This window comes from Dendropsophus ebraccatus, chromosome 9, assembly GCF_027789765.1.
Source record: "Dendropsophus ebraccatus isolate aDenEbr1 chromosome 9, aDenEbr1.pat, whole genome shotgun sequence".
NCBI classification, from domain to species: domain Eukaryota; kingdom Metazoa; phylum Chordata; class Amphibia; order Anura; family Hylidae; genus Dendropsophus; species Dendropsophus ebraccatus.
In genome coordinates this window covers 72,957,585-72,984,511 of record NC_091462.1, presented here as the reverse complement: position 1 = coordinate 72,984,511, position 26,927 = coordinate 72,957,585, and the positions used below count along the sequence as shown (strand labels likewise).

The 26,927-nt window shown below is 43.5% G+C and overlaps 1 protein-coding gene across 5 annotated transcripts in view; it reads left to right on the top strand.

Annotated features, from left to right (window-relative positions):
* Nucleotides 1–5,693: 5,693 nt before the first annotated feature.
* Nucleotides 5,694–26,927, top strand: part of USP22 (ubiquitin specific peptidase 22) — a 50,721-nt gene continuing 29,487 nt past the window's right edge. For 2 of the 5 annotated variants that reach the window (XM_069983627.1, XM_069983623.1), the window contains exons 1-6: nucleotides 5,694–5,931; nucleotides 11,415–11,696; nucleotides 19,791–19,923; nucleotides 20,835–20,948; nucleotides 24,827–24,871; nucleotides 26,823–26,924. In XM_069983627.1, the coding sequence (XP_069839728.1) occupies nucleotides 11,577–11,696; nucleotides 19,791–19,923; nucleotides 20,835–20,948; nucleotides 24,827–24,871; nucleotides 26,823–26,924 (514 nt within the window). In that variant the 5' untranslated portion in view covers nucleotides 5,694–5,931; nucleotides 11,415–11,576. Of the gene's footprint in view, nucleotides 5,932–5,984; nucleotides 6,007–7,586; nucleotides 7,700–11,414; nucleotides 11,697–19,790; nucleotides 19,924–20,834; nucleotides 20,949–24,826; nucleotides 24,872–26,822; nucleotides 26,925–26,927 lie in introns of those variants that run through there. The other 3 variants (XM_069983624.1, XM_069983626.1, XM_069983625.1) reach the window with 3 other exon arrangements.

Genomic DNA, 26,927 nt, shown 5'->3' with positions numbered 1-26,927 from the left:
CACTGATCTCACAATACATGCACACAGATCGGCATGCCCCGCATCACATCCAAGAGAGTGCAGCCTGGCCCAAAGTGGTTCTGGGTATAAAAACTGGCATCAAAGTGGGCACATAGCAATTTTTCATGATTTGAATAAGTAACAGCTATTTTCAAAGGGTTAAATGAGTTTGGGCCACTGATCTCACACTGATAATACACAGAGAGGGATGCCCCGCATCACATCCAAGAGACTCCAGCCTGGCCCAAAGTGGTTCTGGGTATAAAAACTGGCATCAAAGTGGGCAGATTGGCATTTTTTCCTAATTTGAATAAGTAACAGCTGTTTTCAAAGGGTTAAATGAGTTTGGGCCACTGATCTCACACTACGTACACACAGATAGGCATGCCGCGCATCACATCCAAGAGAGTCCAGCCTGGCCCAAAGTGGTTCTGGGTATAAAAACTGGCATCAAAGTTGGCACATAGGCATTTTTCATGATTTGAATAAGTAACAGCTATTTTCAAAGGGTTAAATGAGTTTGGGCCACTGATCTCACAATACATGCACACAGAGAGGGATGCCCTGCATCATACCCAAGAGAGTCCAGCCTGGCCCAAAGTGGTTCTGGGTGTAAAAACTGGCATCAAAGTGGGCACATAGCCATTTTTCATGATTTGAATAAGTAACAGCTATTTTCAAAGGGTTAAATGAGTTTGGGCCACTGATCTCACACTGATAATACACAGAAAGGGATCCCCCGCATCACATCCAAGAGAGTCCAGCCTGGCCCAAAGTGGTTCTGGGTATAAAAACTGGCATCAAAGTGGGCAGATTGGCATTTTTTCCTAATTTGAATAAGTAACAGCTGTTTTCAAAGGGTTAAATGAGTTTGGGCCACTGATCTCACACTGATAATACACAGAGAGGGATGCCCCGCATCACAACCAAGAGAGTCCAGCCTGGCCCAAAGTGGTTCTGGGTATAAAAACTGGCATCAAAGTGGGCACATAGGCATTTTTCATGATTTGAATAAGTAACAGCTATTTTCAAAGGGTTAAATGAGTTTGGGCCACTGATCTCACATTGATATTACACAGAGAGGGATGCCCCGCATCACATCCAAGAGAGTCCAGCCTGGCCCAAAGTGGTTCTGGGTATAAAAACTGGCATCAAAGTGGGCACATAGGCATTTTTCATGATTTGAATAAGTAACAGCTATTTTCAAAGGGTTAAATGAGTTTGGGCCACTGATCTCACAATACATGCACACAGATAGGCATGTCCCGCATCACATCCAAGAGAGTCCAGCCTGGCCCAAAGTGGTTCTGGGTATAAAAACTGGCATCAAAGTGGGCACATAGCAATTTTTCATGATTTGAATAAGTAACAGCTATTTTCAAAGGGTTAAATGAGTTTGGGCCACGGATCTGACATTGATATTGCACAGAGAGGGATGCCCCGCATCAGATCCAAGAGAGTCCAGCCTGGCCCAAAGTGGTTCTTGGTATAAAAACTGGCATCAAAGTGGGCACATAGCCATTTTTCATGATTTGAATAAGTAACAGCTATTTTCAAAGGGTTAAATGAGTTTGGGCCACTGATCTCACACTGATAATACACAGAGAGGGATGCCCCGCATCACAACCAAGAGAGTCCAGCCTGGCCCAAAGTGGTTCTGGGTATTTTGTGAATAAATGTTTAGCGCCGCACTACCCCTTTAAGCAAACAGGGCTAAAGTACTCAGGAGGCATTTGTCAGCATAACAGGATCCCAGAATTAGCTGTCCCATCTCTTCTTATTAAACATTTCTCGGCTAACCCTGAGTACATTTCTATAATAACAATACCTGCAGCAATGTTTTCTGCTGACAGGTCTGCTTTAGGCTATGTTAGGCCTCATTCACACATCCATAGTTCAGCCAGTGAATACGGACCTGTAATGGTGGACCGCACTATGAATGTGCAGTAACAGTGCTACGCAGTTTACGGAGCACTATGTAGAAGACAATGATTTGTGCCGCAAATGCAAGTCCGCACTATAATCTATCCTTTATTTTTTTGTACCGCGGGACGTGGACCTGAACACTTGTACAGATGTGTGAACAGGGCCATTGAAATATATTTGTCCTATGTGTTGCCTGCAATGTCAGGGTCCCCTTGTAGCCAGCAGAACCTGATTACGGGAGCATTGATGTCCCTGTACCCAGTGGGATTAGCAGATGCATGCTGCAATACTAATGATCACACTGCGCACGTGTAGGAAGGCCGTTCTGGGTACGAGAGATGGCTTTGCCCCCAAGTGCTGACGTCACCATACCCAAGAAGATGAAAGGAAGTAGGACATCACTGTAAGGGTACTATTACAGCAACAGATCTGATGACAGATTATCTGCCAAAGATTTGAAGCCAAACCCAGGAGTGGATTTGAAAAGAGGAGAAATCCAGCCTTTCCTTTATGACCTGTTCTCTGTTTATAGTCTGCTCCTGGGTTTGGCTTCAAATCTTTGGCAGATAATCTGTCGTCAGATCTGTTGGTGTAATAGTACCCTAAGAAAGGTTGCATCATGTGACTGGACCAGCAATCTCCGAGTAAAGCCAACAAGGAATATATAAGTTCTTTAGTTAAGGGTTAATTTTGGTTCTTTTTTTTTCAATTTTTCCAGGAATACCCCTTTAGGCTATGTTTAAACAAAGTAAAAATAAGGGCAAATAATGACCATTATTAAAGGGGAACTGTCAGCCAGTTAGATTAATCTAAACTGCTGATAGCCCCCTATTGCACCAAAAACACCATGGATAAAGGCGTGTTTTACCTTAATCCTCATTACCGTTTCAGTAAAGTTTGGCATTTGCTCCAAAGTCTGGTAAGGACCCACAGGGCATCCCTCTCTGTGTATTATCAGTGTGAGATCAGTGGCCCAAACTCATTTAACCCTTTGAAAACAGCTGTTACTTATTCAAAATAGGACAAAAATGCCAATCTGCCCACTTTGATGCCAGATTTTATACCCAGAACCACTTTGGACCAGGCTGGACTCTCTTGGGTATGATGCGGGGCATGCCTATCTGTGTATTATCAGTGTGAGATCAGTGGCCCAAACTCATTTAACCCTTTGAAAACAGCTGTTACTTATTCAAATCAGGAAAAAATTCCAATCTGCCAACTTTGATGCCAGTTTTTATACCCAGAACCACTTTGGGCCAGGCTGGACTCTCTTGGATGTGATGCGGGGCATCCCTCTCTGTGTAATATTAGTGTGAGATCAGTGGCCCAAACTCATTTAACCCTTTGAAAACAGCTGTTACTTATTCAAATCATGAAAAATGGCTATGTGCCCACTTTGATGCCAGTTTTTATACCCAGAACCACTTTGGGCCAGGCTGGACTCTCTTGGATGTGATGCGGGGCATCCCTCTCTGTGTATTATCAGTGTGAGATCAGTGGCCCAAACTCATTTAACCCTTTGAAAATAGCTGTTACTTATTCATTAGGAAAAATGCCTATGTGCCCATTTTGATGCCAGTTTTTATACCCAGAACCACTTTGGGCCAGGCTGGACTCTCTTGGATGTGATGCGGGGTATGCCTCTCTGTATATTATCAGTGTGAGATCAGTGGCCCAAACTCATTTAACCCTTTGAAAACACCTGTTACTTATTCAAATTTGGAAAAAAATGGCTATGTGCCCATTTTGATGCCAGTTTTTATACCCAGAACCACTTTGGGCCAGGCTGGACTCTCTTGGATGTGATGCGGGGCATCCCTCTCTGTGTATAATCAGTGTGAGATCAGTGGCCCAAACTCATTTAACCCTTTGAAAACACCTGTTACTTATTCAAAATAGGACAAAAATGCCCATCTGCCCACTTTGATGCCAGTTTTTATACCCAGAACCACTTTGGGCCAGGCTGGACTCTCTTGGATGTGATGCGGGGCATGCCTATCTGTGTGTACGTAGTGTGAGATCAGTGGCCCAAACTCATTTAACCCTTTGAAAACAGCTGTTACTTATTCAAATCATGAAAAATGCCTATGTGCCCACTTTGATGCCAGTTTTTATACCCAGAACCACTTTGGGCCAGGCTGGACACTCTTGGATGTGATGCGGGGCATCCCTCTCTGTGTATTATCAGTGTGAGATCAGTGGCCCAAAGTCAATTTTATTTTTAAATAATAATTTTGTGGTTTTACTTTCATGCCCATTTTTATGCCAACCGTGGGGTCTTTTTTGCCATTTTTATCACCAGTCCTCTCAGGGCCCCTCACTTACGGTAGGGTATGAATATTATACATTTTCTGTAAGAATAATAGCTAAAACAGGAAAAAGAAAAATCCTCTGAATAAGAAACTGCCGAATAAGAAACCAACTTCAGCCCCGAATAAGAAACTGGCCGAATAAGAAACCAACTTCAGCCTCGTACTTCTTTAAGCAAAAATCTGATTGTTCATGGAGATCAGTGCAGTACCTATCCATATCAGGGCTCCATCGCTTCAAGAGGTTCTCCACCTTACAGGAGGGCCCTATCGTGCGAAAAATCGTTATATCGTTCGAATTTGAATAATAATCGTTCTGTGTTATTACAGGCAACGATCGAAAAATCGTTTGTGTGTCATTGATTTGGATCTGACCCTAACGTTATCGTTAATCGTTTGCTGTAATTCCACATTTGTTCGCTGTAGTTCCACATTTTTTCACTAATCGTTCAGTGTAATACGATCATAGTAATGATCGCACTAACTGTTCTATGTAATATGTGAACGATTTCAGGTTAACGATAAACAATCTCGTTTATCGATAGTCGTTAAAAATCGCTCCGTGTAATAGGACCCTGACTTGTCCTCTATCCACAGGATAGGAGAAAAAAAAAGCATGCAAGGGGATGGGATCTCCATATTGGACCCTGGCTTCTTTGTTATGAATACAGCTGCAGGTACAGCACATGACTGGCGGCTCTGTCCATTCTTATGGAGCTGCCGGAAAGAGCTGAGTGCTGTACTTGGCTCTCCGGTGGCCTCATAGAGAAGCGGGGCATGTGTCATTCCTATACATCACATTAAGCAGTGGACTGTGAGCATTGGCAGACATTGAAATTACATTTACCTTATAATTATTTAATTTTAGATTTTTTTCCCCAAGGGCTGAAATATCCCTTTAAGTAGGCAGCATGGATCTATTAGGCAATATATGATCTACTAGATCTCTTGTACATCATCACTGTATAATTTGACCAGCTAAATCTCCTGCTACCAGGAACCCTGACAGCCGCAGCAATCCCATCCATCCACAGCCGCCAGGAGAAGGAACCAATGACCGATCCCACAGAGCAGCACGCATCTGCTTCACTTCCTCCCTGCAGGATATCGCGGAGGTGATGGCACTGAGGAGGAAGTGACCTAGCAATCGTCCGCCGGCCCAGAGAGGGCAGAACCCGGCAGTGAGCCTGGCTCAGCGATAGACTGCCCGTTCTGCCAATCATGTGCAGCACACTAGCGCGGAGAAAGCACGCCTCGCCGAGTGACGTCTCCTCTGGCCAATCCGCAACTGAGATACATCCCCACCCGTCATATGGGGGCGGGATCAAGAGTTATGATTGACAAATACGCACGCCCCCCCGAGTGCGCAGAAAGCCATGGCGAGGGGCTGAGGGGGCGGGGACTCGGTTGACTGGCAGCCCCTTTAGCCAATGGTAATGTGATTTGGCTTGAAAGGCCCCGGGAGTAGGGCGGCCTTCCCTCGTCGTGTGGCGCGGCCGGCGGGAGAGGTGGGATTCCTGGTCTGCTTCGCCTCCGGAGACTGGGGAGACGGGGATTGCCTTAGCAATACGAGGGAGGCCGCTGGGACCGCACGGAGAAGCGTGTTATTGCCAAGCGTGAGCCGGCCAGGACTGGAGGCGCCTCTTCCTTGTGCGCAACGCAGTGGCGTCAGGCGCTTTGTCTGCATCCCAGGCGGGTGAGGCGGAGACACGAGTAGGAGGAGGGAGTGGGGGAGCGACCCCACAGGGTGGAGGTACGGGGTACGGAGCAGGTACGGGCTTGTGTACACAACATGGGGCGACATGGGCAGCGCTCCTCCTGGGCACGCCATGTACTGTGCCCGGGATGGGGGCGCCAGTGTGTACAGAGCCCTGTATAACTCGTGTCATAGAGCGGAGTGTCGCTGCGGATCCGGAGCGGAGCCGTCAGCCGTGTGCGGCGGAGGGCGGATGTGGGTACCGGGCAGTATCTCCTCCTCCTCCTCGGTGGATACAATGTGGCGGCGGTGACCACAAAGGACTGATGGCTACTGAAGGTGTCTGCACCTCCGGGCAGTGGGGCCGGGCGTGTCCGCCTCCAGGAGCCCCCGGGCGGGATGGGCTGTGCCGCAGATCCGCTACACGCTGACCTGTGCTGGCTGGGCGCCTGCGGCTGGTGTGCGGTACCTGGCAGCGGCTGACAGGATGGGACAATGCATGGGGGCTGCTTATCCTGTCACCAGCAGCAGCAGCCAGGGGGCTATTATGTGGCTGCTGCTGTTTATGGAGCCTGTATTCTGGCAGTGTCATCAGCAGCTCTCATAGAGAATACAGGCTGCTGTAGGCTGCCTGCCATCTGATTGGCTGCATCCCAGTAGGGTAGGAGATGCCCAGGGATACAGTCATCCCATCAGCAGCAGGTGCCCAGACAGCCAGGCTCTGTTCACACCTGTCTTCTTCCCCATAGCCACCTATAGCCCCCATGTGCTGACAGGACCATTCATCTCACTGGCAGAACACTAAGACATTATATGTTCATGAAAGGGACAGAGCGTGGTCACTATTATCATCCGCCCATACATCCTCATCAATATCCCTGGTAGGGTTGGTGACAGGGAGCGGAGCCCCTGCCAGGCCTGACTTGCTTTGACAGCCATTTAATAGGATGGTGGAAGAAATAGCTGTGGTCACATCTGAAATGCACAAGCTGAATCTATGAATATTATTAGCTGTAGTGGTGAAGGTGACATCAGTAGTGGCTGACAATGCTGAGAGGGGCTCATAGACAGAACATCCTGTCTATCTTGTACCTATGGACAGGTGCAGTGCCGTATGCTGGCCTGCCATTGGATGGAGTCACTAAGCCCAGCTCTTCATACTACATAGCGGTGTCATTTAATTAATTTTATATCTATAGAAGGACTTAGGAGCTTCTAGATGAGCCATGAAATCACAGGATGGAGCCTCTACTATGTGCTGCTTATACAGGCGCGCTATCTGCAACATTCAGGGGCTTGTAGCTCAGATGCAGATGTTTTATCGTTTGCAACCTACATATGACGTGATGGTTCATACACCATTGTTACATAGATACGGTCACCCCTACTTGATCTGTGTATCTATCTAACTATCTATCTCTATATCTATCACGTCAGCAGCAGGAAATCTGCAGCAGATTATTTGGGAACATTGGCATCCATTCAGTCAGTTTCATAGTGAACCCTGGCACGGTGTTAATATTTCCTCTAAATCATGCTAGTACAACCTAGTAGTGTGATTCCAGCGATTTACCACCATTCTACCATAGATTCCCTTCATTCTCTAAATCCAATCTTATGTTTTGTGTTTTTTTTTTTACATTAATAATTTTAGCCAAAACCAGGGTTGGCACTGGAAGTGAACAGATTTGGCCCTCAGCAGTGCTTTGGCCTACAAATACAGATGCAGCGTCCTGACTGAAGTACTGCCATGTACTGCCGCTTTACGGTAAATGGAACTGGGTTGAATTGCAACGAACACTTAACAGCGATTCTATTAAATCTGTTGGAAAAATCCACCTTGGTAAATATGCACCAAAACATGTGGATTTGCTGCTGTGTATTGTTGAAGGAAAAAATAGATCTACACTTGAGGATTATGCAGCTGAGCTCTTGGCTATAACATTGCATGAGGATTTTGACTTCTCCATTTAAAGGTAGATCTGCTGCCGGATCAAAATGGGGGGGTGACATGCATATGGTTTCATATGGTTTTGTAACGGTGACAACCTTCCAAATGAAGGGAGAAATTCACCACTGATTCGGCAGCGGCACTGATAACAGGCACACTTTAAAGAGGTTATAAAGGCTTTGAAAAACATGGCTGCTTTCTACCTAAAACAGCAAGACTCTTGTTGCACAACCCCACCCTTTAGACTAAAGGTCCCTTTACACTTTGTTTTAGCAGCTGTGGGTGTAAAGTGTATGGGGCTTTCCCAACTGTCCACGAACAGATGTCAGTGGAGGTAGGGGTCCGGCGTGGTTGAAATTCGCTTTCTGACCCCTTTGTTCTGGGAGAGAGAAGCTGCCACCAGAGCTCTCTGCCTGCAGCTTAACCCTCTACTCCCCATAGAGAACACAGAAACGTTGAGCTTCCGTGTGTTACTTTTTCTATGGAGAGGGGGCTTATCAGGAGAGATCACTAATGGCTGAACAGTCGATGATGGTTGAAGGTGTGTGGCCACCTTTCACTAAAGGTCCCCATACACATTCAATGTCTCAGGCCCGCCGCCCATCCTCCCCATGCACAGGTAAGTTGGCATGGCCAAGCGTCCCTGTGCTCTTTATGGGAAGAAGTAAGCTGCAGCGAAAGCGCTCTTACTGCGGTTTGTCTCTTTCTGCTCAAAGGTCTTGGCTGTGATTTTCCATCATGGCCAACTCCTGTCACCAGCGACCTCTATCGGGGGTTGTTCTAGACACTCATACACACCTTATATCATTGTCTAAACCTGCCTCTGTGTACCCAGCCGTACATATATATCTGAATAAGTGCCATTTAATACTACTGTATCTCGTGTGACTTAAGAGTTATAGCTGCATGACCTATAGGAATCCATGGCTTTCCAGGGAGGTTAGTCATAAATATACATGGTATACACATGGTATATTCCACACTGAGAATCCACAAATAAAGGCTTTCTACAAGTGAATGAGGTTTTAATAGTGGGTCTTCATGGTGCAAAAAAGTCATTTGCCTTATATGTAGCGCATTTCTTTTAGATTTCTTGCCATGGATTTCTCATTCCCGTGACCACTGGGAAATATGTGTAAATAGGTTTGGTTTTATATAGGTGCAGTGTGTTGTCACAGTGGTAGCTTTCATCGTACTTGAGCCTTGGTTGACATCTCACTTTAATGGAATACTTGAGAGTGACATCTGGTGGAGTGGTCCATTCTGGGTATTCATTGCGGTACAACCTTTGCTGCTATAGTAACATAAAACAGTTCTGTTTCATCTGTTCAAATGGCCGCCTGAATGAACGCGTGATCGGTGCTCGCCTGCGTCTTTGCACAAGTGTAAAAGGACCCTTTGTCACCTCGGCCTTGTAAATGCTACTGATGGCTTATAAACTGACTACCTACCTACTTGTCAATAGGTTATAAAAGCTAATCTAACGGACAATAGAAGTCTTCTTTAATTGGATGCAGGATCTGAGAAGAGATGGCCAGGTAAGCTAAACATAGAGCTTTTGGGCTCCTTACAAGAAGAGCCTTCCTCCTGAACAGTTGCCAAGCAGCGTCCGAAACCTCAAATGATGCTTTGTCTTGGTCATGCAGGTTGTGTGACCAAAACCCAAGGTATCATTGCATTGAGCTGCTGACGGATTCCCTTTAAAGGGGTTATCCATGTTGTCCTCCAGAAAGTTTAGTTTGTGTGGCATTGCAGCTCGACTCCATTGAAATGTATGGAGCTAAGCTGTAATACCAAACACAACCTGAGGACAAGTGTGGGGCGTCTTTTTTTTTTTTTTTTTTTTTTTTTTTTTCTTTCTGGATAACCCCTTTTTAACAGGCTAAGAGCAATGAAGCCAGTAACTGTTCAGTCGTCTTACATGAGTCATCCAACAAATCCAAGTGATCAAAGATGGACCTCGTTGACTTAGGATGACAGTTGTGGTGTTTCTGTGTTTTTGAGGAATGGCGCTGCATCCTGCACTTCTCTTGCTGTCTAAAGTGATGGGACCCCGACGGAGAATGCGAGCAGTGGCCTGGTTATTTATCTGCTGGATTTGTTTGGCACTAATGTGGAACAGGGAGTAAAATACTGCAGAGCAGATGAAAGGAGCTGTGTGTACAGGCTAAAAATAGTTATTGACTGCTGCGCTGGTGAAGTTGGGAGCTCCTCTACCTGTGCACTCATCAGCCTTATGATGGGGTTGCTTCCAGTTGACATCATGTGATGTGCATGAAAATATAATGGGCCTTGTTGCTCACAGCAACCAGGTTTTATCTTTTATTTTTCCGAAGCAATTTAGAAATTGAAAGCTGATCTTTGGGTAACAATACCTCTCTTATGTGGGTGGCTTTCTGTGAAGTGCACCTCACTTCTGTTTGTAGAGTTTCTATTTGTGAAGATGCCACCGGTGGCAGTATGCCCATGCTGACACTTCTGTAGTGACCTTCCTGCAGATGTATAGAACTCTGCCAAACGTATTCAGCCAGACACACATTACATCAGCAGTGGACAGACTACTCTCTTAACTAAAGCACTTCTGACATCATTAGGATCAGATGTTATAAAAATAACTGTGGAGATGGCGCAGCTATCAAATAATTCATAAGTCTGTATCTCTTCTCTCTCCCCTGCACACAGCTATTCAGATGCACAATCAGAGCTGTGTCTATACCATATGTTAGCAAATCTCTACAATTTATTGGGTACAATAAGTACGTAAAAAGGTGCTGCTTTGTGGCACTTTGGATGCGTGGGCTACTTCATAAAAATGTGCCAGAACTTCATTTTGAGGGTATCAGGCTGGTAGGATTTTTCTGGTTCTTTAGTAGTGTTACACAGTGGGATTAGGGCTCTGTGAATCACCAAGGCATTCCAGTATCATGAAACACAAATAACAAGGAAGTTGCTGAACAATAGATCTGCAGTGTGATGGACACATCTGCCATCCAGAGTTATTCCCCAGTGCTGTGTATACCTACACAGGGCTATATTGCATGACCGCTATAGGTGCTCTTTGTTCTATGCTGTGTCATATTGGCTATTCATTGTTTACATAGAATACGTATGTGTTAAGGCACCATCACTGAAACTGATAAATATATAAAGATGGCATTTCTCATAGCAACCAAATGGCTTTTGTTAGGTGGGTCTGGTTAATATAGCTTTAATTGTATTTTCTCCCTCCCTACTGAGTATTTCTTGTGAAATTTTAAGTGGATCCGCGCCGCGGACTCAACTTGAGGTCCTGCCTGTCGTTTTCATTGAATAAGATTCCTTGAGGCACTAAGCATCCTTTTCAATGAATGAATGGCACAGGCAGAACTTCAAGTGGAGTCATCGGCACGGGCTCGACTTAAAAATTCTGCGAGAATTACTGAGTGTGAACAGGTGCTAAGTGTTGCTTTCGGTCATGGATTTTGATCACTGATGGACATTGAATTATTTAAGTCTTTATTCAAGTGACACTCCTTTTCTTGCTTGTTTGCAGGACACCATCATATACATGTGTCAGAGGTAAAATTCTTCCGAAAAGTTTGGACAAACTGCATAAGGAGGAGGGCGGGGCATCTGGCCCTGTCCTCCTCCTTTCCGGAGAGCTGCCTCTTGTGTCTTCGGACCCCCACCCCGTGAGAGTGCATGTGGGTTTGTCATGAGTCCGGCCGGCTGCTCCCATGTGAACAGCTTTAAAGTGGAGAATTGGAAGCAGAACCTGCGTGCTATATACCAGTGCTTTGTTTGGAGTGGGACGCCTGAAACCCGGAAAAGAAAGGTAGTCTGTTTTAAACTATAATTTCCACTGATAACTTTTGTGTTTGACATGGTTTATGGCAGGGTAAGCTACTGCATACCCATCATGTGTTATCGTTAGTTGTTGAATCTTTGAAAAGAACCTGTCATCACTTTCATGCTGCCTGGACTACGAATCATCGGAGCATACTACCTGCTACACTGGCCTTAATTGGTCTCTTATATCAAACCAGGGGGAGAGCTATTATTCAAGACTGGTGGGGCAGGGGAAAGCCATGGGGGACCACCCAATGACTTGGGGGTAGCATGAAAGTAATGACAGGTTCCCTTTGAAAGGGTTGTACAGGATTTATTTTTTATTTTTTATTTTTTTTTATTTTTTTTTAATCCAACTATTTTTATAGTGTTTATAAACAATGCAAACGACAAAGCAAGTTTACAAGATAATTGTACATCAATAAACAGGTCCATAGATTATCATAATAGACTGCAGTGTACGCCAAACATTAATTATTAAGGAAAACAAGAAAAAAGACAAACACGAGGATAAGGGGAAGACATGAAAAAATAAATCTCAGCCATATTGCAGTATCTGCCATGACCATTGTACTGGTTCCTGTCAGTAGCCATTTGCAAGCTTCAGCCGTCTCCTTCTGTACATGCTTACGGCTAGTGATTGGCTGCAGTGGCCACATGAATCACGTGTGATGTTGTTGCGCTACAGGACTTGAAGAAAATTTTACGTAAAATATTTCTAACATAACATTTTTTTGTGTGTGTATATGCGGAGATATGTTTTTCCCCCGAACTATTTGTTGGGGACAGTGCTATTGCTGCTGGAAATTTAGGTAGGTTTCTCTACCACTAGAGGTTAAAGGGGTTGCCCACTTAAAGTAATATTCAGTTTACAGTAAGTATAAGCAATACTACTGACAGAAACTCCTTGTCTACCCCATAGAGCATGTTTTTTGGAAAACTTTTTTTTTTTTTGTGCAAAAAACAGAAGTGGATCCAATAGGAAAGAGAAGTACAAGTACTCTCCTTTTTATACTTTCCATCCCATTTGAATCCACTTCAAAAACTGCCGTGTGTGAAACTCTTATGTTCCCACTCTGTATTTTGCGCATTATTTTAGTCAGTATATTACAACCAAAACCAGGAGTGGGGTGAAAACACAGGCTATGTTCACACACTGCTGAAATTAGGTGGATGGCCGTCATTTAAAGGCAAATAATTGCCATTATTTTACAACAGCAGTCATTGTTTTCAAATAACGGACGTTTTTTGCTGTTTACTCAATTTCAGCAGTGTGTGAACGTAGCCTTTCTGTGTTTTTAATCCACTCCTAGTTTTGGTTAAAATAATGAGCAAAAAGCTGTGTGGGAGCATAACCTAAGGCCATGTTCACACAGGGTGAGAATATCGGCAGTGTCAAACAACGGCCAATGTCTGATATGTTCACCTGGTTGATACTGCAGTATTAGCAAGATGAATAACGCTCAATTTTAATCGGAGTACAGGCACATTCGGGTGTGCCCGCACTACAATTTACCTTTGACGACAGTGTATAGTATGGCTGGGTACAGCCTGAAAATAGACCTGTCAATTTTCTGCAGCCGTAGTGTATACAGTGTATACACGACGGCCGTTTTACTAAGGAATGCAGTGAGTGAACGTGGCCTAAAAGTGCATTTGAAACCAGTTGTAACACTGAGCGTGACTGGCTACCAGGTTCCTAAAATATGTCTATCATTGCTTTACAATAGAAGAAGCTTTGTCATTTTCTGACTAATGGTCTGATCTTTCAGGATCCTAATATCAGCAATACTTAGAGGTAATTTTCTAGTGGCACAACAATAGAATTTACTCTGGATAACCCATAATGTAGTATTGTCTTACCTAGCTCCCGAGGGTTGTCTAGTCATATACATTTTTTATATGCTGCAGTAAATTCATTGGTATCTATGTACAGAGAGTAGGTACTGTTCCTTGCAGTTATCAACCTAGAATTCTCCCCCTTAACAACTTTATTTCAAACGCACTCTTATCTTTGTTCAAATGAAGTTTTAAGTGTGTTGGATAAGATGTGTAAAGTTTTACACACTTCACACACGGCTCTGGTTTACACTTATGAGATTAGGTATGTGCCCAGGTCTGATCACACCCGTTCTATAGTTGTGTCTTGGCTATAAGGGTATGTGCACACTACGGAATCCTGGCGGATCACCCGCTGCAGATTCCACAGCTCGCTTACGGCCGCGCACATCACTGCTGTCCCATAGGCTTTGTTTTATGGTTTGCCAGATTCCACCATCCGCCCGAAGAATGAACCCGCTCAATCTTTTGGTGGACAACAGAATCTGACAAACCATAGAATGAAGGCAGCCTATGGGACCAGTGGAGATGCGCAGGGGTGAGCCGTGTGATCTGTGCGGATTCCGCAGTGTGCACATACCCTAAGAGTTAAACTTTCTCTAAATAATATAACTCCTGCAAGGTAATCTTTAAAGCCCTTAGTACCTGTCAGATGTACGTCTTGTTTGTCCGCAGCTTGTGATGCTTGGTGTGAGCACAGTGGAACCCGGTGTGAACACAGGGCTTCCACAGCGGGTTGCCATGGGAATTCCTCCAGTGTGTGAATAGCCATGTTTTATGTAGCAAATAGCAGCTCTGTGTGTCTTTTCTTCAATCGCTGATACTAGATCTTTACTGCAATGTTGAGGGATTTTAACCCTGCTCCCTGCTTGGCAGTGCAGAGGGGGGATGCAAGGCCAAACAGACAGTATCAGGAACAGGTAAGGCCTTATTCACACGTCCCGTAAAGTTGTCTGTAATCGCGGTTCAACTTAGAGCACATTAATTTATATTGGGCTATTCTTACAGTCAGTGTTAATTTTGATTCACAATCTGTTCCGTAAAAAGACACGTCTGCAAAAAACACGGATCAAATCTATGCAAACTAGTACTATTCACATTTTATGGTAACTAATGCAATTACGGATGCAAATATGGATGATTTTCCACGGTTCATGGAGAAAAATAGCGGGAGGTTTTGCAGCCCATAAAAATCACAATGTGTAAGTGAGGCCTAAGTGTTTAGCCTGTGTTCTTTGTGTTTGTTACAAACACAGTTTGGGAACACAGCCTTTTAGTGCTGTTTGTGTGCTCTTAGCTAGCCGCCATATCTTGCCTATTGGTTATCCAACTGCAGACTGGTGTAAAAAAAATGCAACTCTACAGAGTTGGAGAGTTTGCAAGCTAGTATTGCACTGGGAAGGGGACCCTTTCCACCCTGGTAGTACCGGATTGCTGCTTTTTGGTTCTTACCTGGTTAGTTTTGGAATAAAGAGGGGGATCCTGTGTATCCTCATGGAAATGTTCCATTCTAATAGGGCTTGTACACAGAACTTGTGGGATATTTGTAAGGCAGCCCCATCTTCTGGCACACCAAACTCTGCAGGAGGCATAGTTACAGGTACCTATTATGGGGGGGGGGTGTTTGAGAATTTAGCTAATAGGCGAGTATATTCGATGATGGGCAGGCTTATTCAGTCAGGTGGTGTGTATTAGACATACACATGTTTTAATGTAAATATTCACCCACCCCCTCCCCCCCATAATTGTATAATCCAGACTATCATCTGTTATTCTCTTCAACTTTTAAAATTGAGTTCACGCCCATCTTAGTATTAATGGGGTTGTCCAGCAAAAATCTTTTTTTCTTTCAAATCAACTGGTGTCAGAAATTTATGTAGATTTGTGATTTAGGGCCCTTTTCCACCAAACTATTATCTTTCAGATTATCGTTAAATCGTTCGAATCTAAACGATAATCGTTCGGTTAAAATGCAGTTAACGATTAACGACCGAACGAGAAATCGTTGATCGCTTTATAAGACCTGGACCTATTTTTATCGTTGCTCGTTCGCAAAACGTTTGCAAATCGTTCGCATTGAATAAGACATCGTTCGGTCGTTCGCAATAGATACGAACGCAATAGCAAATGGCGAAGAAAAACGCAATTACGATCATAAGTACGATCATAAGTAACGATTATCGTTCCATGGAAATGAGTGAACGTTTTCAGGTCTTTCGCAATAGCGGTCTTTTGAGATTGTTAATCGTTAACGATTATACAAATTATAATCGTCCGGAGTAATAGGGCCCTTTTATTTAAAAAATCTCAAGTCATGCTTAATAGCTATGTCATGCAGGAAGTGTTTTATTTTCAGTCTGACACAGTGCCGTTGTCACGACTTGTCCAGAGCCGGTAAGGTTTTCTATGGGGATTCCCATAGAAAGCCTCTATTACTCTGGACAGTTCCTGTCTGAGATGTCAGCAGAGAGTACTGTCAGACTGAAAATAATACAGTGGTACCTTGGTTTAAGAGCATTTTGGTTTAAGAGCTCAGTTTTTCAAAATTGTGACTTGGTTTAAGAGCATTGCTTTGGTTTAAGAGCTCCCTGAACTGAGTGGGAGCGCGACTGGAGGAGGGGCGGAGTCTACAGCACTTCACTCTGACCCAGGAAGTCTCCCTCACCTTCCAAATCATAGCAAATCCACTTCAGGCTGGGGCTTACATCAGAGGACAGGACTGTGAAGGTATTCTCTCAATAGTTGTAACCTGTTTTTCCCTGGACAGAGCACTGCATGTATGTGCCCACATATGTCCTGCTCATTCCTTCATGCTCCCTGCAGTCTCTGTCAGCCCTTGTGTTTCCCATCCTCTCCATGACTATACAGTCATGGCCAAAAGTTTTGAGAAGTTTTTTTTTTATCACATACAGAAATTGCAATCATATTAAAAGTAACAAAAGCTTATATTGACAGTTAGAATGAATTAATGCAGCAAGTCAATATCTGCAGTGTTGACCCTTCTTCAGGACCTCTGCAATTCTCCCTGGCATGCTCTCAATCAACTTCTGGACCAAATCCTGACTGATAGCAGTCCATTCTTGTACAATCAATGCTTGCATTTTGTCAGTCTCTTCATGATTGACCACAAGTTCTCAATGGAATTAAGGTCTGGGGAGTTTCCAGGCCATGGACCCAAAATCTCTGTTTTGTTCCCTGAGCCATTTAGCTATCACCTTTTGCTTTATGGCAAGGTGCTCCATCATGCTGGAAAAGGCATTGTTGATCGCCAAACTGCTCTTGGACGGTTGGGAGAAGTTGCTTTTGGAGGACATTCTGGTACCATTCTTTATTCATGGCTGTGTTTTTAGGCAAGACTGAGAGCCGATTCCCTTGGCTGAGAAGCAACCCCACACATGAATGGTTTCAGGATGCTTTACAGTTGGCATGAGACGAGACTAGTGGTAGCGCTCACCTCGTCTTCTCCGAATAAGCTGTTTTCCAGATGTCCTAAACAACCGGAAAGGGGATTCATCAGAGAAAATGACTTTACCCCATTCCTCAGCAGTCCACCCCCTGTACCTTTTGCAGAATATCAGTCTGTCCCTGATCTTTTTTCTGGAAAGAAGTGGCTTCTTTGCCGCCCTCCTTGAGACCAGTCCTTGCTTCAAGAGTCTCCATCTCACAGTGCGTGCAGATGCACTCACACCTGCCTGATGCCATTCCTGAGCAAGCTCTGCACTGCCGGTAGCCCGATCCCGCAGCTGAAACCCTTTTAAGAGACTGTCCTGGCGCTTGTTGGTCTTTCTTGGGCGCCCTGGAGCCTTTTTGGCAACAATGGAACCTCTCTCCTTGAAGTTCTTGATGATGTGATACATTGTTGACTGAGGTGCAATCTTTCTAGCTGCGATACTCTTCCCTGTTAGGCCATTTTTGTGCAGTGCAATAATGACTGCATGTGTTTCTTTAGAGATAACCATGGTTAACGGAAGAGAAACAATGATGCCAAGCACCAGTCTCCTTTTAAAGTGTCCAGTGGTGTCATCCTCATCAACACCCACACCTGTGTTAATGGAGCAATCACTGAAACGGTGTTAGCTGGTCCTTTTAAGGCAGGGCTGCAATGATGTTGAAATGTTTTGGGAGATAAAGTTCATTTTCTAGGCAAATATTGACTTTGCAAGTAATTGCTGTTAAGCTGATCACTCTTTATAACATTCTGGAGTATATGCAAATTGCCATTTCAAAAACTAAAGCAGTAGACTTTGTTAAAATTTATTTCATATCATTTTCAAAACTTTTGGCCATGACTGTACAGTAACTTATAATATCACATATTCTGCTGTTTCTGAATGTTTTATTTGTTTTAAAAGTTATTCAGAATAATCATTATTTTTTGGGGTGTGGAACCAATTGTCTGCATTTCTATGATTTCTTATAAGAAAATTTGCTTTGCTTTAAGAGTGGATTTGGATTACAAGCACAGTCCTGGAACGAATTATGCTCGTAATCCAAGGCTGCACTGTACTTTTATTTGTATAGTGCACACAGATTCCGCAGCACTTCACATTTCAACATTTCCTTCAGGGCATAAAATATTGGTATGGTATTTATTTTAATTTTTTTTCTAGAAGTAAATTACAAATCTGTATAACTTTCTGACACCAGTTGATTTGAAAGAAACAGATTTTCGCTGGACAACCCCTTTAAAGGGAACCATTCACCCCGTGGCCCCCGTTAGAAACAGACAAACAGTTACATAAAGGTCAATATACTTACCATATCGCTCCCGGTCCCGTCCCGGATCTCGTTGTTGACACGGAGAAATCGCCGATTCTTCTTCTCGCGCCCATTATGGTAATGAGCGCCACCGGCCCGAAGTCCAGCCTTCTCCCCGCCTCCGACACTTGATTGACGCCGGGTCTTCTTCCTCCTCGTCTTCTTTCTTCTCGCCGGATCCCGCGCAGGCGCCGTGACGGTCGTTTTCGGCGCATGCGCAGTTCACAATTGAAGCCGCTCCACAGCTTCAATGTTTACTGCGCGTGCGCCGATTGTCAGAGCTGAAGTGACGTGTTGGACTTCGCGCATGCGCGGTACACAGGAACGTCACAAGCACGTATCCTGTTTACCGCGCAGGCGCAGAAGAGATGACGAGTCCTTCGCAACGGCGCCTGCGCGGGAATTCGTGAGAAGACTGAAGACGTCAATCAAGTTCCAGGAGGCGTGGATGGGCGGCGACGAGAAGAGGACCTCATGAATAAGTTGGACTCGTCCGTCGTTTCCTATGGACGTTGGACTCATCTCAGCTCATTACCATAATGGGCGGGAGAAGAAGAATCGGCGATTTTTCCGTGTCAACAACGAGATCCGGGACGGGACCGGGAGCGATATGGTAAGTATATTGACCTTTATGTAACTGTTTGTCTGTTTCTAACGGGGGCCACGGGGTGAATGGTTCCCTTTAACTGAATTGTCAGACAAACTATATGGTCCATAATATACGGTCATATATTAAAATCTGGACCTTGGAGCTCCCGGCATCATGATTCATTATGATGCCAGCAGGTCTGAAACTGTTTAAATCTTTGCACTACAGTGTTGAGACAGCCATTTGGTAAGCTGAATGACAGGTGCCTGATTGGTACCTCTACATCTTTATTACGGGTGCCAATTACAATGGCAACTATAAGCCTTCACTTTACCTTTTATTCCTGCTGTAATGCTAATAGTCTGTATTAGGCAGACACTATTGGTAGACCACTGATCTGTGGAATGATATAGCATTACACAGGTCTTAAGTGAAGGCTCTCAGGCCTGCCATGGATTCCTCATCCACTCTGAAAAATAAATGGTAAATTCTCCCTTTACCTTCCCTTTTTTATGTAAACATAAAAAATACACATTAGGTATTGGCACATCAGTAATGAGTGGGAGAATAAAATTATTTTATTACTCCCACAAAGTGAGCTCTGTATGAAAAATTTGAATTCTAGAATTGCTGTGTTATGGTCACTTGCCTCCTATAAAAGTTGGGGGGGGGGGGGGGGGGGGCAAACATGGCGCAAAAAGCCCTAATACTGCCCCATAGATGGAAAAATAAAGTGTTGCGGGTCAGGGCAGAGGAATATTTAAAAGTAAATTTTATGTCTTATTCATAAGAAAATAAGTTTATTATGTTCAGTAGGCAAACCTTGACAGTTCTATTACATTTGGTTTGTCTTTTTTTATTCATCTTCTTGACACTAAACGGTTTCTTTTTCAGGCCAAGTCGTGCATTTGTCATATGTGTGGTGCCCACCTGAACAGACTTCACTCTTGCCTGTACTGTGTGTTTTTTGGTTGTTTCACAAAGAAACACATTCACGAGCACGCTAAAGTGAAGAGACATAATCTAGGTGAGTGCTTGCATCATGCCTATATCTGCAAGACAGAGGGTTTTAATGAGGCAGTGTACTAGTATGGCTGAATATAAAGCTGCTTTCTTTGGATTTCCCCAATAGAACCCTATTGCACAGAGCGAAAATTATGGCCCTGTGTAATGAAGATAACAAATCAGCAGGTGAAAACTTGTGTGCAGATTTAGACTTTTGTTAAATTTAATTGGAAAATACACAACACAACCTAACTGCAGTGTATCTGCCAAGACTGAACTTTACCCTAAAGTGCCCTTTAACATGGTGATGAAGTGCCAGTCAGCGAGATCGGTGTTTGTTTATGTTATGTTTGGGGGTCACATGAGCGATCATTGTATCGTCTGTGCGGCCTATTACCTGTATTATAGTTGTCTGCACGTTTTGGTCTATGTTGGAAGATCATCTGGAAAACTAGAATTTTTTTTTTTCCCATTGGCTGACTGCTGGTGCATTTACATGGGCCAATCTGTGTGTTTCTGGCTGCTTATAATTGACCAGTGTAAAAGGACCCTTGCACACCTGCTGAAGTTATATAAGATTTATGATGGGAAGATGGAGGGATAGATATACATGCCATCCTTCACAGTAAGCTGTTACCTTAGCTTATGTTGCTAGGCACTAGGAGAGAAAAAATCCATTTACCTGACAAGCACTTGACAAGTATTTGTGGCCATTATGCAGAAAATATACTTTATAATTTATGTAAATGTAGTATGTGTGTATATGTAAGATGACCATGACCTTTCCATCGACACGGTTTTTCTCCTAATACGGTTCACACTGTGTTTTGAGCAGTTGAATTGCTGTCAATCTTGTTTGTAGCAAAGTAAGGTAAATACATTTTTTTTTTCTTACATTATACCTAAATGTTGTTGACTTTATTTTTTTTGCAGCTATAGATTTGTTGTATGGGGGTATATACTGTTTTATGTGTCAAGACTACATATATGATAAAGACATGGAGCAAGTTGCCAAAGAAGAACAAAGAAAGGCTTGGAAATTACAAGGTTTGTACCTTTTTATGTATTGTCAGTATGAAGTGCCCGATGGTAAATGATTAGGATAATGACCATTCTGCCTGCTGAAACACATAATGTTGTGCCGCTACAAACTTTGCAGCAAAATTCCAGGTTTAGTTTTACTCCTTCCCAACCTATGTCATATGTCAATCATGGGTCATATGGAAGTGTGGAGCGGTTTCAGGAGCTGTGCATACTCTGTACATAGCTGGTGCGGGCTGCTGTTTACAGATAACATCCGCCATCAATAACCAGTTAAAAAAAAAAAAAAAAATTGTTCAGCTCTCCTAGAACACCGTTCACACTAGGCAGGAGCACGTTGCCATGGCTGAAAGTGCAAACACACAAAAACACAGAAAAATGCAACAGCAAGATACAGACCCACCAGACATGAAAATAGTTAAAAGCAGCCCCCCCAACTGCCAAAAAAAATTCCCACAAAAATGAGTCTCTTGGTTACTATTTGCAAACAGCGTAAACTGCCTCACCACGATATGGTGGACTAGTATCGAGGCAGACCCTACACTGTAATGGCCTCTCCATGGCATGTAATACGCCTATGCTCTGGGCATGCAAGATCCGTCTAATACCTGCAAAAATAATTGCACCACCTGGGTGAGACAGGTGGAGTGCACGACCAAATAGAGGCAGCCACTCCCCCAACTGGAACACAGAAAAAAAGAAAAAAATGGTCAGCTCTCCTAGAACACCGGCAATTTCAGCCATGGCAACATGCTCCTGCCTAGTGTGAACGGTGTTCTAGGAGAGCTGACCAATTTTTTCTTTTTTTCTGTGTTCCAGTTGGGGCAGTGGCTGCCTCTATTTGGTTGTGCACTCCACCTGTCTCAACCAGGTGGTGCAATTATTTTTGCAGGTATTAGATGGATCTTGCATGCCCAGAGCATAGGCGTATTACACGCCATGGAGAGGCCATTACAGTGTAGGGTCTGCCTCGATATGAGTCCACCTTATCGTGGTGAGGCAGTTTACGCTGTTTGCAAATAGTAACCAAGAGACTCATTATTTTTGTGGGAATTTTTTTTAGCCGTTGGGGGGGCTGCTTTTAACTATTTTCATGTCTGTGGTGGGCCTGTATCTTGCTGTTGCATCAATAACCAGTTAACTGTCTAGGTGCTGCAATCAATAGCGATTAGGTGCCATGGCTGTAGGAGGTCACATATAACATAAAAAAAAGAAATAAGCCATAGAAAATGACAGTACCGGGAATCGCAGGTGATTTTTCTGCGGAGCTCACAGCGTGAAATCGCTGGGATACGGTACGGTGAAGAATAGACATGCTGCACATGCTTCTCATTTTGATTGAAGTATACAATCCCACAAACTCCTGTGGATAGGGGAAGTTGATTTTCCCCTGGACTACCTTTTCAGGGTGTGTTCACACGTACAGGATCTGCAGCAGATATCGACTTAACTTACCGAATACAGTGTCAAATCTGCTGCAGACCCTGAATGTCTGAGCGCACCCTTAGAGACTCTCTCGCCTCCAAAACACTTTCTAAACTTATCAGTTAATATATTGAATAAAGTTGATTCTGAATCTGCAATTTTTATCGTTCTATGTTGTTGCATTCCTATCTTTTTGAGTTAAGTAGTCCTCTCTATGGATCAACATGGCCAGTTTGTAGGCTTACAGCGGGGAAATACAAAGGAGTAGAAAGCTACAAATTACAGATTTGTTTATTTTATTTACAGATGATTGTAGTTTAGGGGTTGAAGGTGACAGTCCCTTTTTAGGGTGCTTTCACACACCGTATCCGCAGCGGATTATACAGTGCGGATTTAATGTTGTGTTCATTCATTTAGTCAAATCCGCTGCGGTGTGAAGGCACCCTAAGGGTGTGCTGCACTACATATAGTACTTGGACCATTTATGGGCAGGTGAACATATAAGGGACCTTAGAGGTCCCATAATTCTCGGCTATAGACTGCATGAGATGCAAGTCTGAATTCTCCTTGCAGAGTTGTAGACCACCCCATAACTGATAGTGTATACCAGACCAGTGTTACCTTGGTCGTGTGCCTCTTGGAAATCTCCCTGGTAGTTGAAATCCTGGAGACGTCATTATGCTGCCATGGCAACCACCATGCAGAGGATTGCATCTAAACCAAGGATTGCACTTGTGACTGGAATCTTGTATCTGGACCATAGGAGACATGCGTTATGTACCACACCATTGTGGGGCTGTGTATAACATTACACTACCTGTGATCTGTCTCTCGAGACAAATATTTATTTCTTCAGAATAGTGTAGCTGAATGACGAGATCTACTCCTATGACAGGGTGGATAACAGCAACATAAAGCTGGGATAAGCACATGGGGGGAGTAAACATTGTGACTTGTGCTTTTTTTTATTAGTTCTTAGAATTAAGTCAAATTTGCCTTGACTTTTGCAGTGGTGAGTGATTGAACAAAATTATTGTAAGATTTTTGTGCCACACTTTTAGGCTAAGTGTACATGCTGTACAATTAACGGCCATTCTGCCTGATCACCTGTTCTATAAGCAATACCTATGGCTGGAATTAATGATATTGATCATTAATTCCGGCCATGGGTAGCATTAAATGGCTGTTTACAGGGAAAAGCTGCTGTTTGTACAGCATGTGAACACACACTAATAGTTAAGATGTAAATTCCAGGCTATGTTCATACTGAGTAAATCGGGCGGATTTCCGTACCATAGTCCATCTATGGGAGAGCGCACGCTCCTCTGCTGGAAGAAGTGTCATGTCACTTCCTTGACCGCAGAGCCGCGGAATTCCACCTGATTTACTCAGTGTGAACATACCCTTAATGAGGAATGTGCATTATTTTGATACATTCGACGCAGTTACATATGCACCTTGCAACCAGCAATAAGGTGAAAAGGTCTTCACCTACACAAAGAATCAAAAATACTCCCCCATAGGCTGTGTATAAATATAAATATTATTTTTTTCTTCGATGGATGGTTGCTTAAACCGTAACTGTCCTTTGCAGTGACTATTGTCATGCCGCCAGACATGGCAGAATTTACCGATCACAATGGGGCTTAATCCTGAGATCCTCAGTAATTCTGAGGTACAGCTAGGGGAAGTGCATTTTGTATGGTATTGTTTCTGAAACATTGTTAGCAATTTGTGGCTCTAGAAAGGATAATGTCTCTCCTGATGTGAACAACTCCGTGGTTGAACTTGATGGACATTCCGTGGTTGAACTTGATGGACATGTGTCTTTTTTTAACCGTATTAACTATGTAACTCCAACAATCGCATTAAAACATTCCCAGCTTCCCCAGCTTAACCCACATTTATAGGGGTGGTTCCTCTTGAGTCCCTTCACATTTTAAGGATATTGCAGCATCCGTGTCTACTGCAGGCATATGTGACCTGTACCTAATGCCTTCCACAGTTGTCACTGCTTTTATTCCTACCAACAAATTCTCACACACTCTAACTCTTATGGGTGGTACCAGAAATCGCTGAATAGATTGTGTCCCCTCCTGTAAAAGTGCTGTTGTATTTTGGCTAACTGGTCTCCATCCTCAAAACAACCACAGGATTAGGCTGTGTTCCCTCCCAGGTGGTTAGTTTTCAGTTTTACATGCAAAAAAAGTGAATTCATGCCTTTTTTGTCCTTCAAACCTTTTTTTTTTTTGCAAACGTGTGTGTGTGTGGTTATTTTAGCCATTTTTGGGGCTACAGCAAACACTATAACCCAAAAAATGGCTCCTTCAAAGTTAGAACAACTTTGTGAAAGATTTGGGAGGAGGGACATGGTTTAAAGCAACTGAAACCTTGTTACAAATGACTTCTGAATAACGAACGTTACTAATTTATTTTTTATTTTTATTTTTTAAATAAAGCCTTTGCTCCGTCCTTGGTATCTCCTTACCAGTATGCAATGACAGGTGAGATAATGTCTTATTAGTCTCTTATTTTTATACATGTTTGTATGAAGAAAAAAAATGTAAACCCCTTAGCTGACCTATAGTTGTGCAGGAACCGTGGCTCTTGGTTCCTCAAGCATTTTGCAGCTGCAGGTATATTTGTATTATAGCAGCGATAGAAATGTCTTGGTGGTAGTAAAACTTGGTACCAGACCCTTATTACTGGCAGCTGACACCAGGCTAAAAACCACACTGGCGCTGTGTCTGGATCAAATAACAGGCACTTGGCACTCCTTTCACTGCTTAGTATTCATATGTGTTTTCCTAAAATGAAAGGTTCTAATTGCTTAAAGAGTCACTGTTGTGAAATTTTTGCAGAAATCTATAGTCCAGGCGATTTTAAGAAACTTGGTTATTGGGTTTATTAGGCAAATATGCCATTATCTGCATTTAAAAAGCCCTTTCCCAGGTCCCCCCCTCCTCTCCTTTCTGTCATCCACTGCTCAGAATCAGGAAATCTCAATCAGACGCATCCTGTCTGTTCTGTGAAGAGGGGAGGGTGGGAAAGAGACAAGCAGAAAACAGAGAACAAAGGATTACTCAGCAGGGGAGCTATTCAGAGCGCTATTCAGTGGTCAGATACCTAAGTGGTGACTGAGGAGAGAGCCTGTGATGTAGCTTTTAATTAACTCTGTTGTCCTGTTTTGGTTTCTTATTTCCCTCTCTCCATAGAACAATGAAGACAGGGGGGCAAGGCTTCAAACTGCTTTTTCATGATAAAAATGCATTTTTCGGCTAATAAACCCAATTACAAAGTTTCTCAAAATCGCCTGTACTATTGATTTCTGCAAAAGAAAACATTTCACAACAGTGACACTTTAATAATGCTTGAATAATTGTTTTTTTGTTATGGCCGTGTTGGTATCTGTTACAAGTTCTGTGATATACAGTGTCTCCCCCCGCCCCCACCCCCCACACACACAATTGGCTCCAAAATGGTGCCACCTAAAAAGATAAATATAAATGCTGGAATGTGAAGGTAGGTGGCTACAGGGACGTATTGGCAGGTTTGTATGGAAGAGCCTGATGATTAGTTCCCCTTTTTAACATAAACTTAAAAAATTCACTGCCCATGAAATATTTCCTTTTACCTTACCTAAAACAGTAATGAATCCACATATTTGATATCACCATATCCATAGTGACCTAAAGAATAACACTACCCTACTTATCACAGTGAATGTGGTAAAAAGATGAAGAAAGCTAGAATTGCTGCATTTTGTGAAACCACCTCACAAAAACAATCGGTCATACATGGTAGCAATAAAAATTACAACTTGATTCACTAAAAACAAGGCCCAGAATGTATACTGGAGGAAGGAGTTAAAGTGACACTGTCAACCCCTTTGTGCATTTTGATATCTCTACACAGGTGTAAGGGTAAATTTAGTGGTTTTCATACCTTTTTTCATATCATACGTCATGGTGTTTGTTCAAGTAAAGTGTCCTTTTATCAACTGCAGATTGTATTAAGTGGGCGCGGCATTAGCGCCACTTAGCCCCGCCCACAACGGCACCCTTGTCCCCACCCCATTGGTGCCCATTGGTTGGCCGACATAAAGGGGGTGGGGTCTAGACCTTTTGGCCAGCCTGTTCCAATGGCCAGCGAGGGGGCGGGGCCAACTGTGCCGTTGTGGGCGGGGCTAAGAGGCTCTAATGCTGTGAGGCCACGCCCACTTAATACAATCTGCAGTTGATAAAAGGACACTTTTTACTTGAACAAACACCATGACGTATGATATGAAATAAGGTATGAAAAACGCTAAATTTTCCCTTTACACCTGTGTAGAGATGTCAGAATCCACAAAGGGGGTGACAGTGTCACTTTAAACTCCGCAACCGGTTTTTGTAAATGTATCTTTTTTTTTTTTGTGTGTGTTCTGATTTTTTTTCATGTTTACTTTTTTCTTAGGTGTTGGAGAAAAGTATTCAACCTGGGAGCCCACAAAGAGGGAGCTAGAGCTGTTACGACATAACCCCAAGAGAAGGAAAATAACCACAAACTGCACCATTGGTA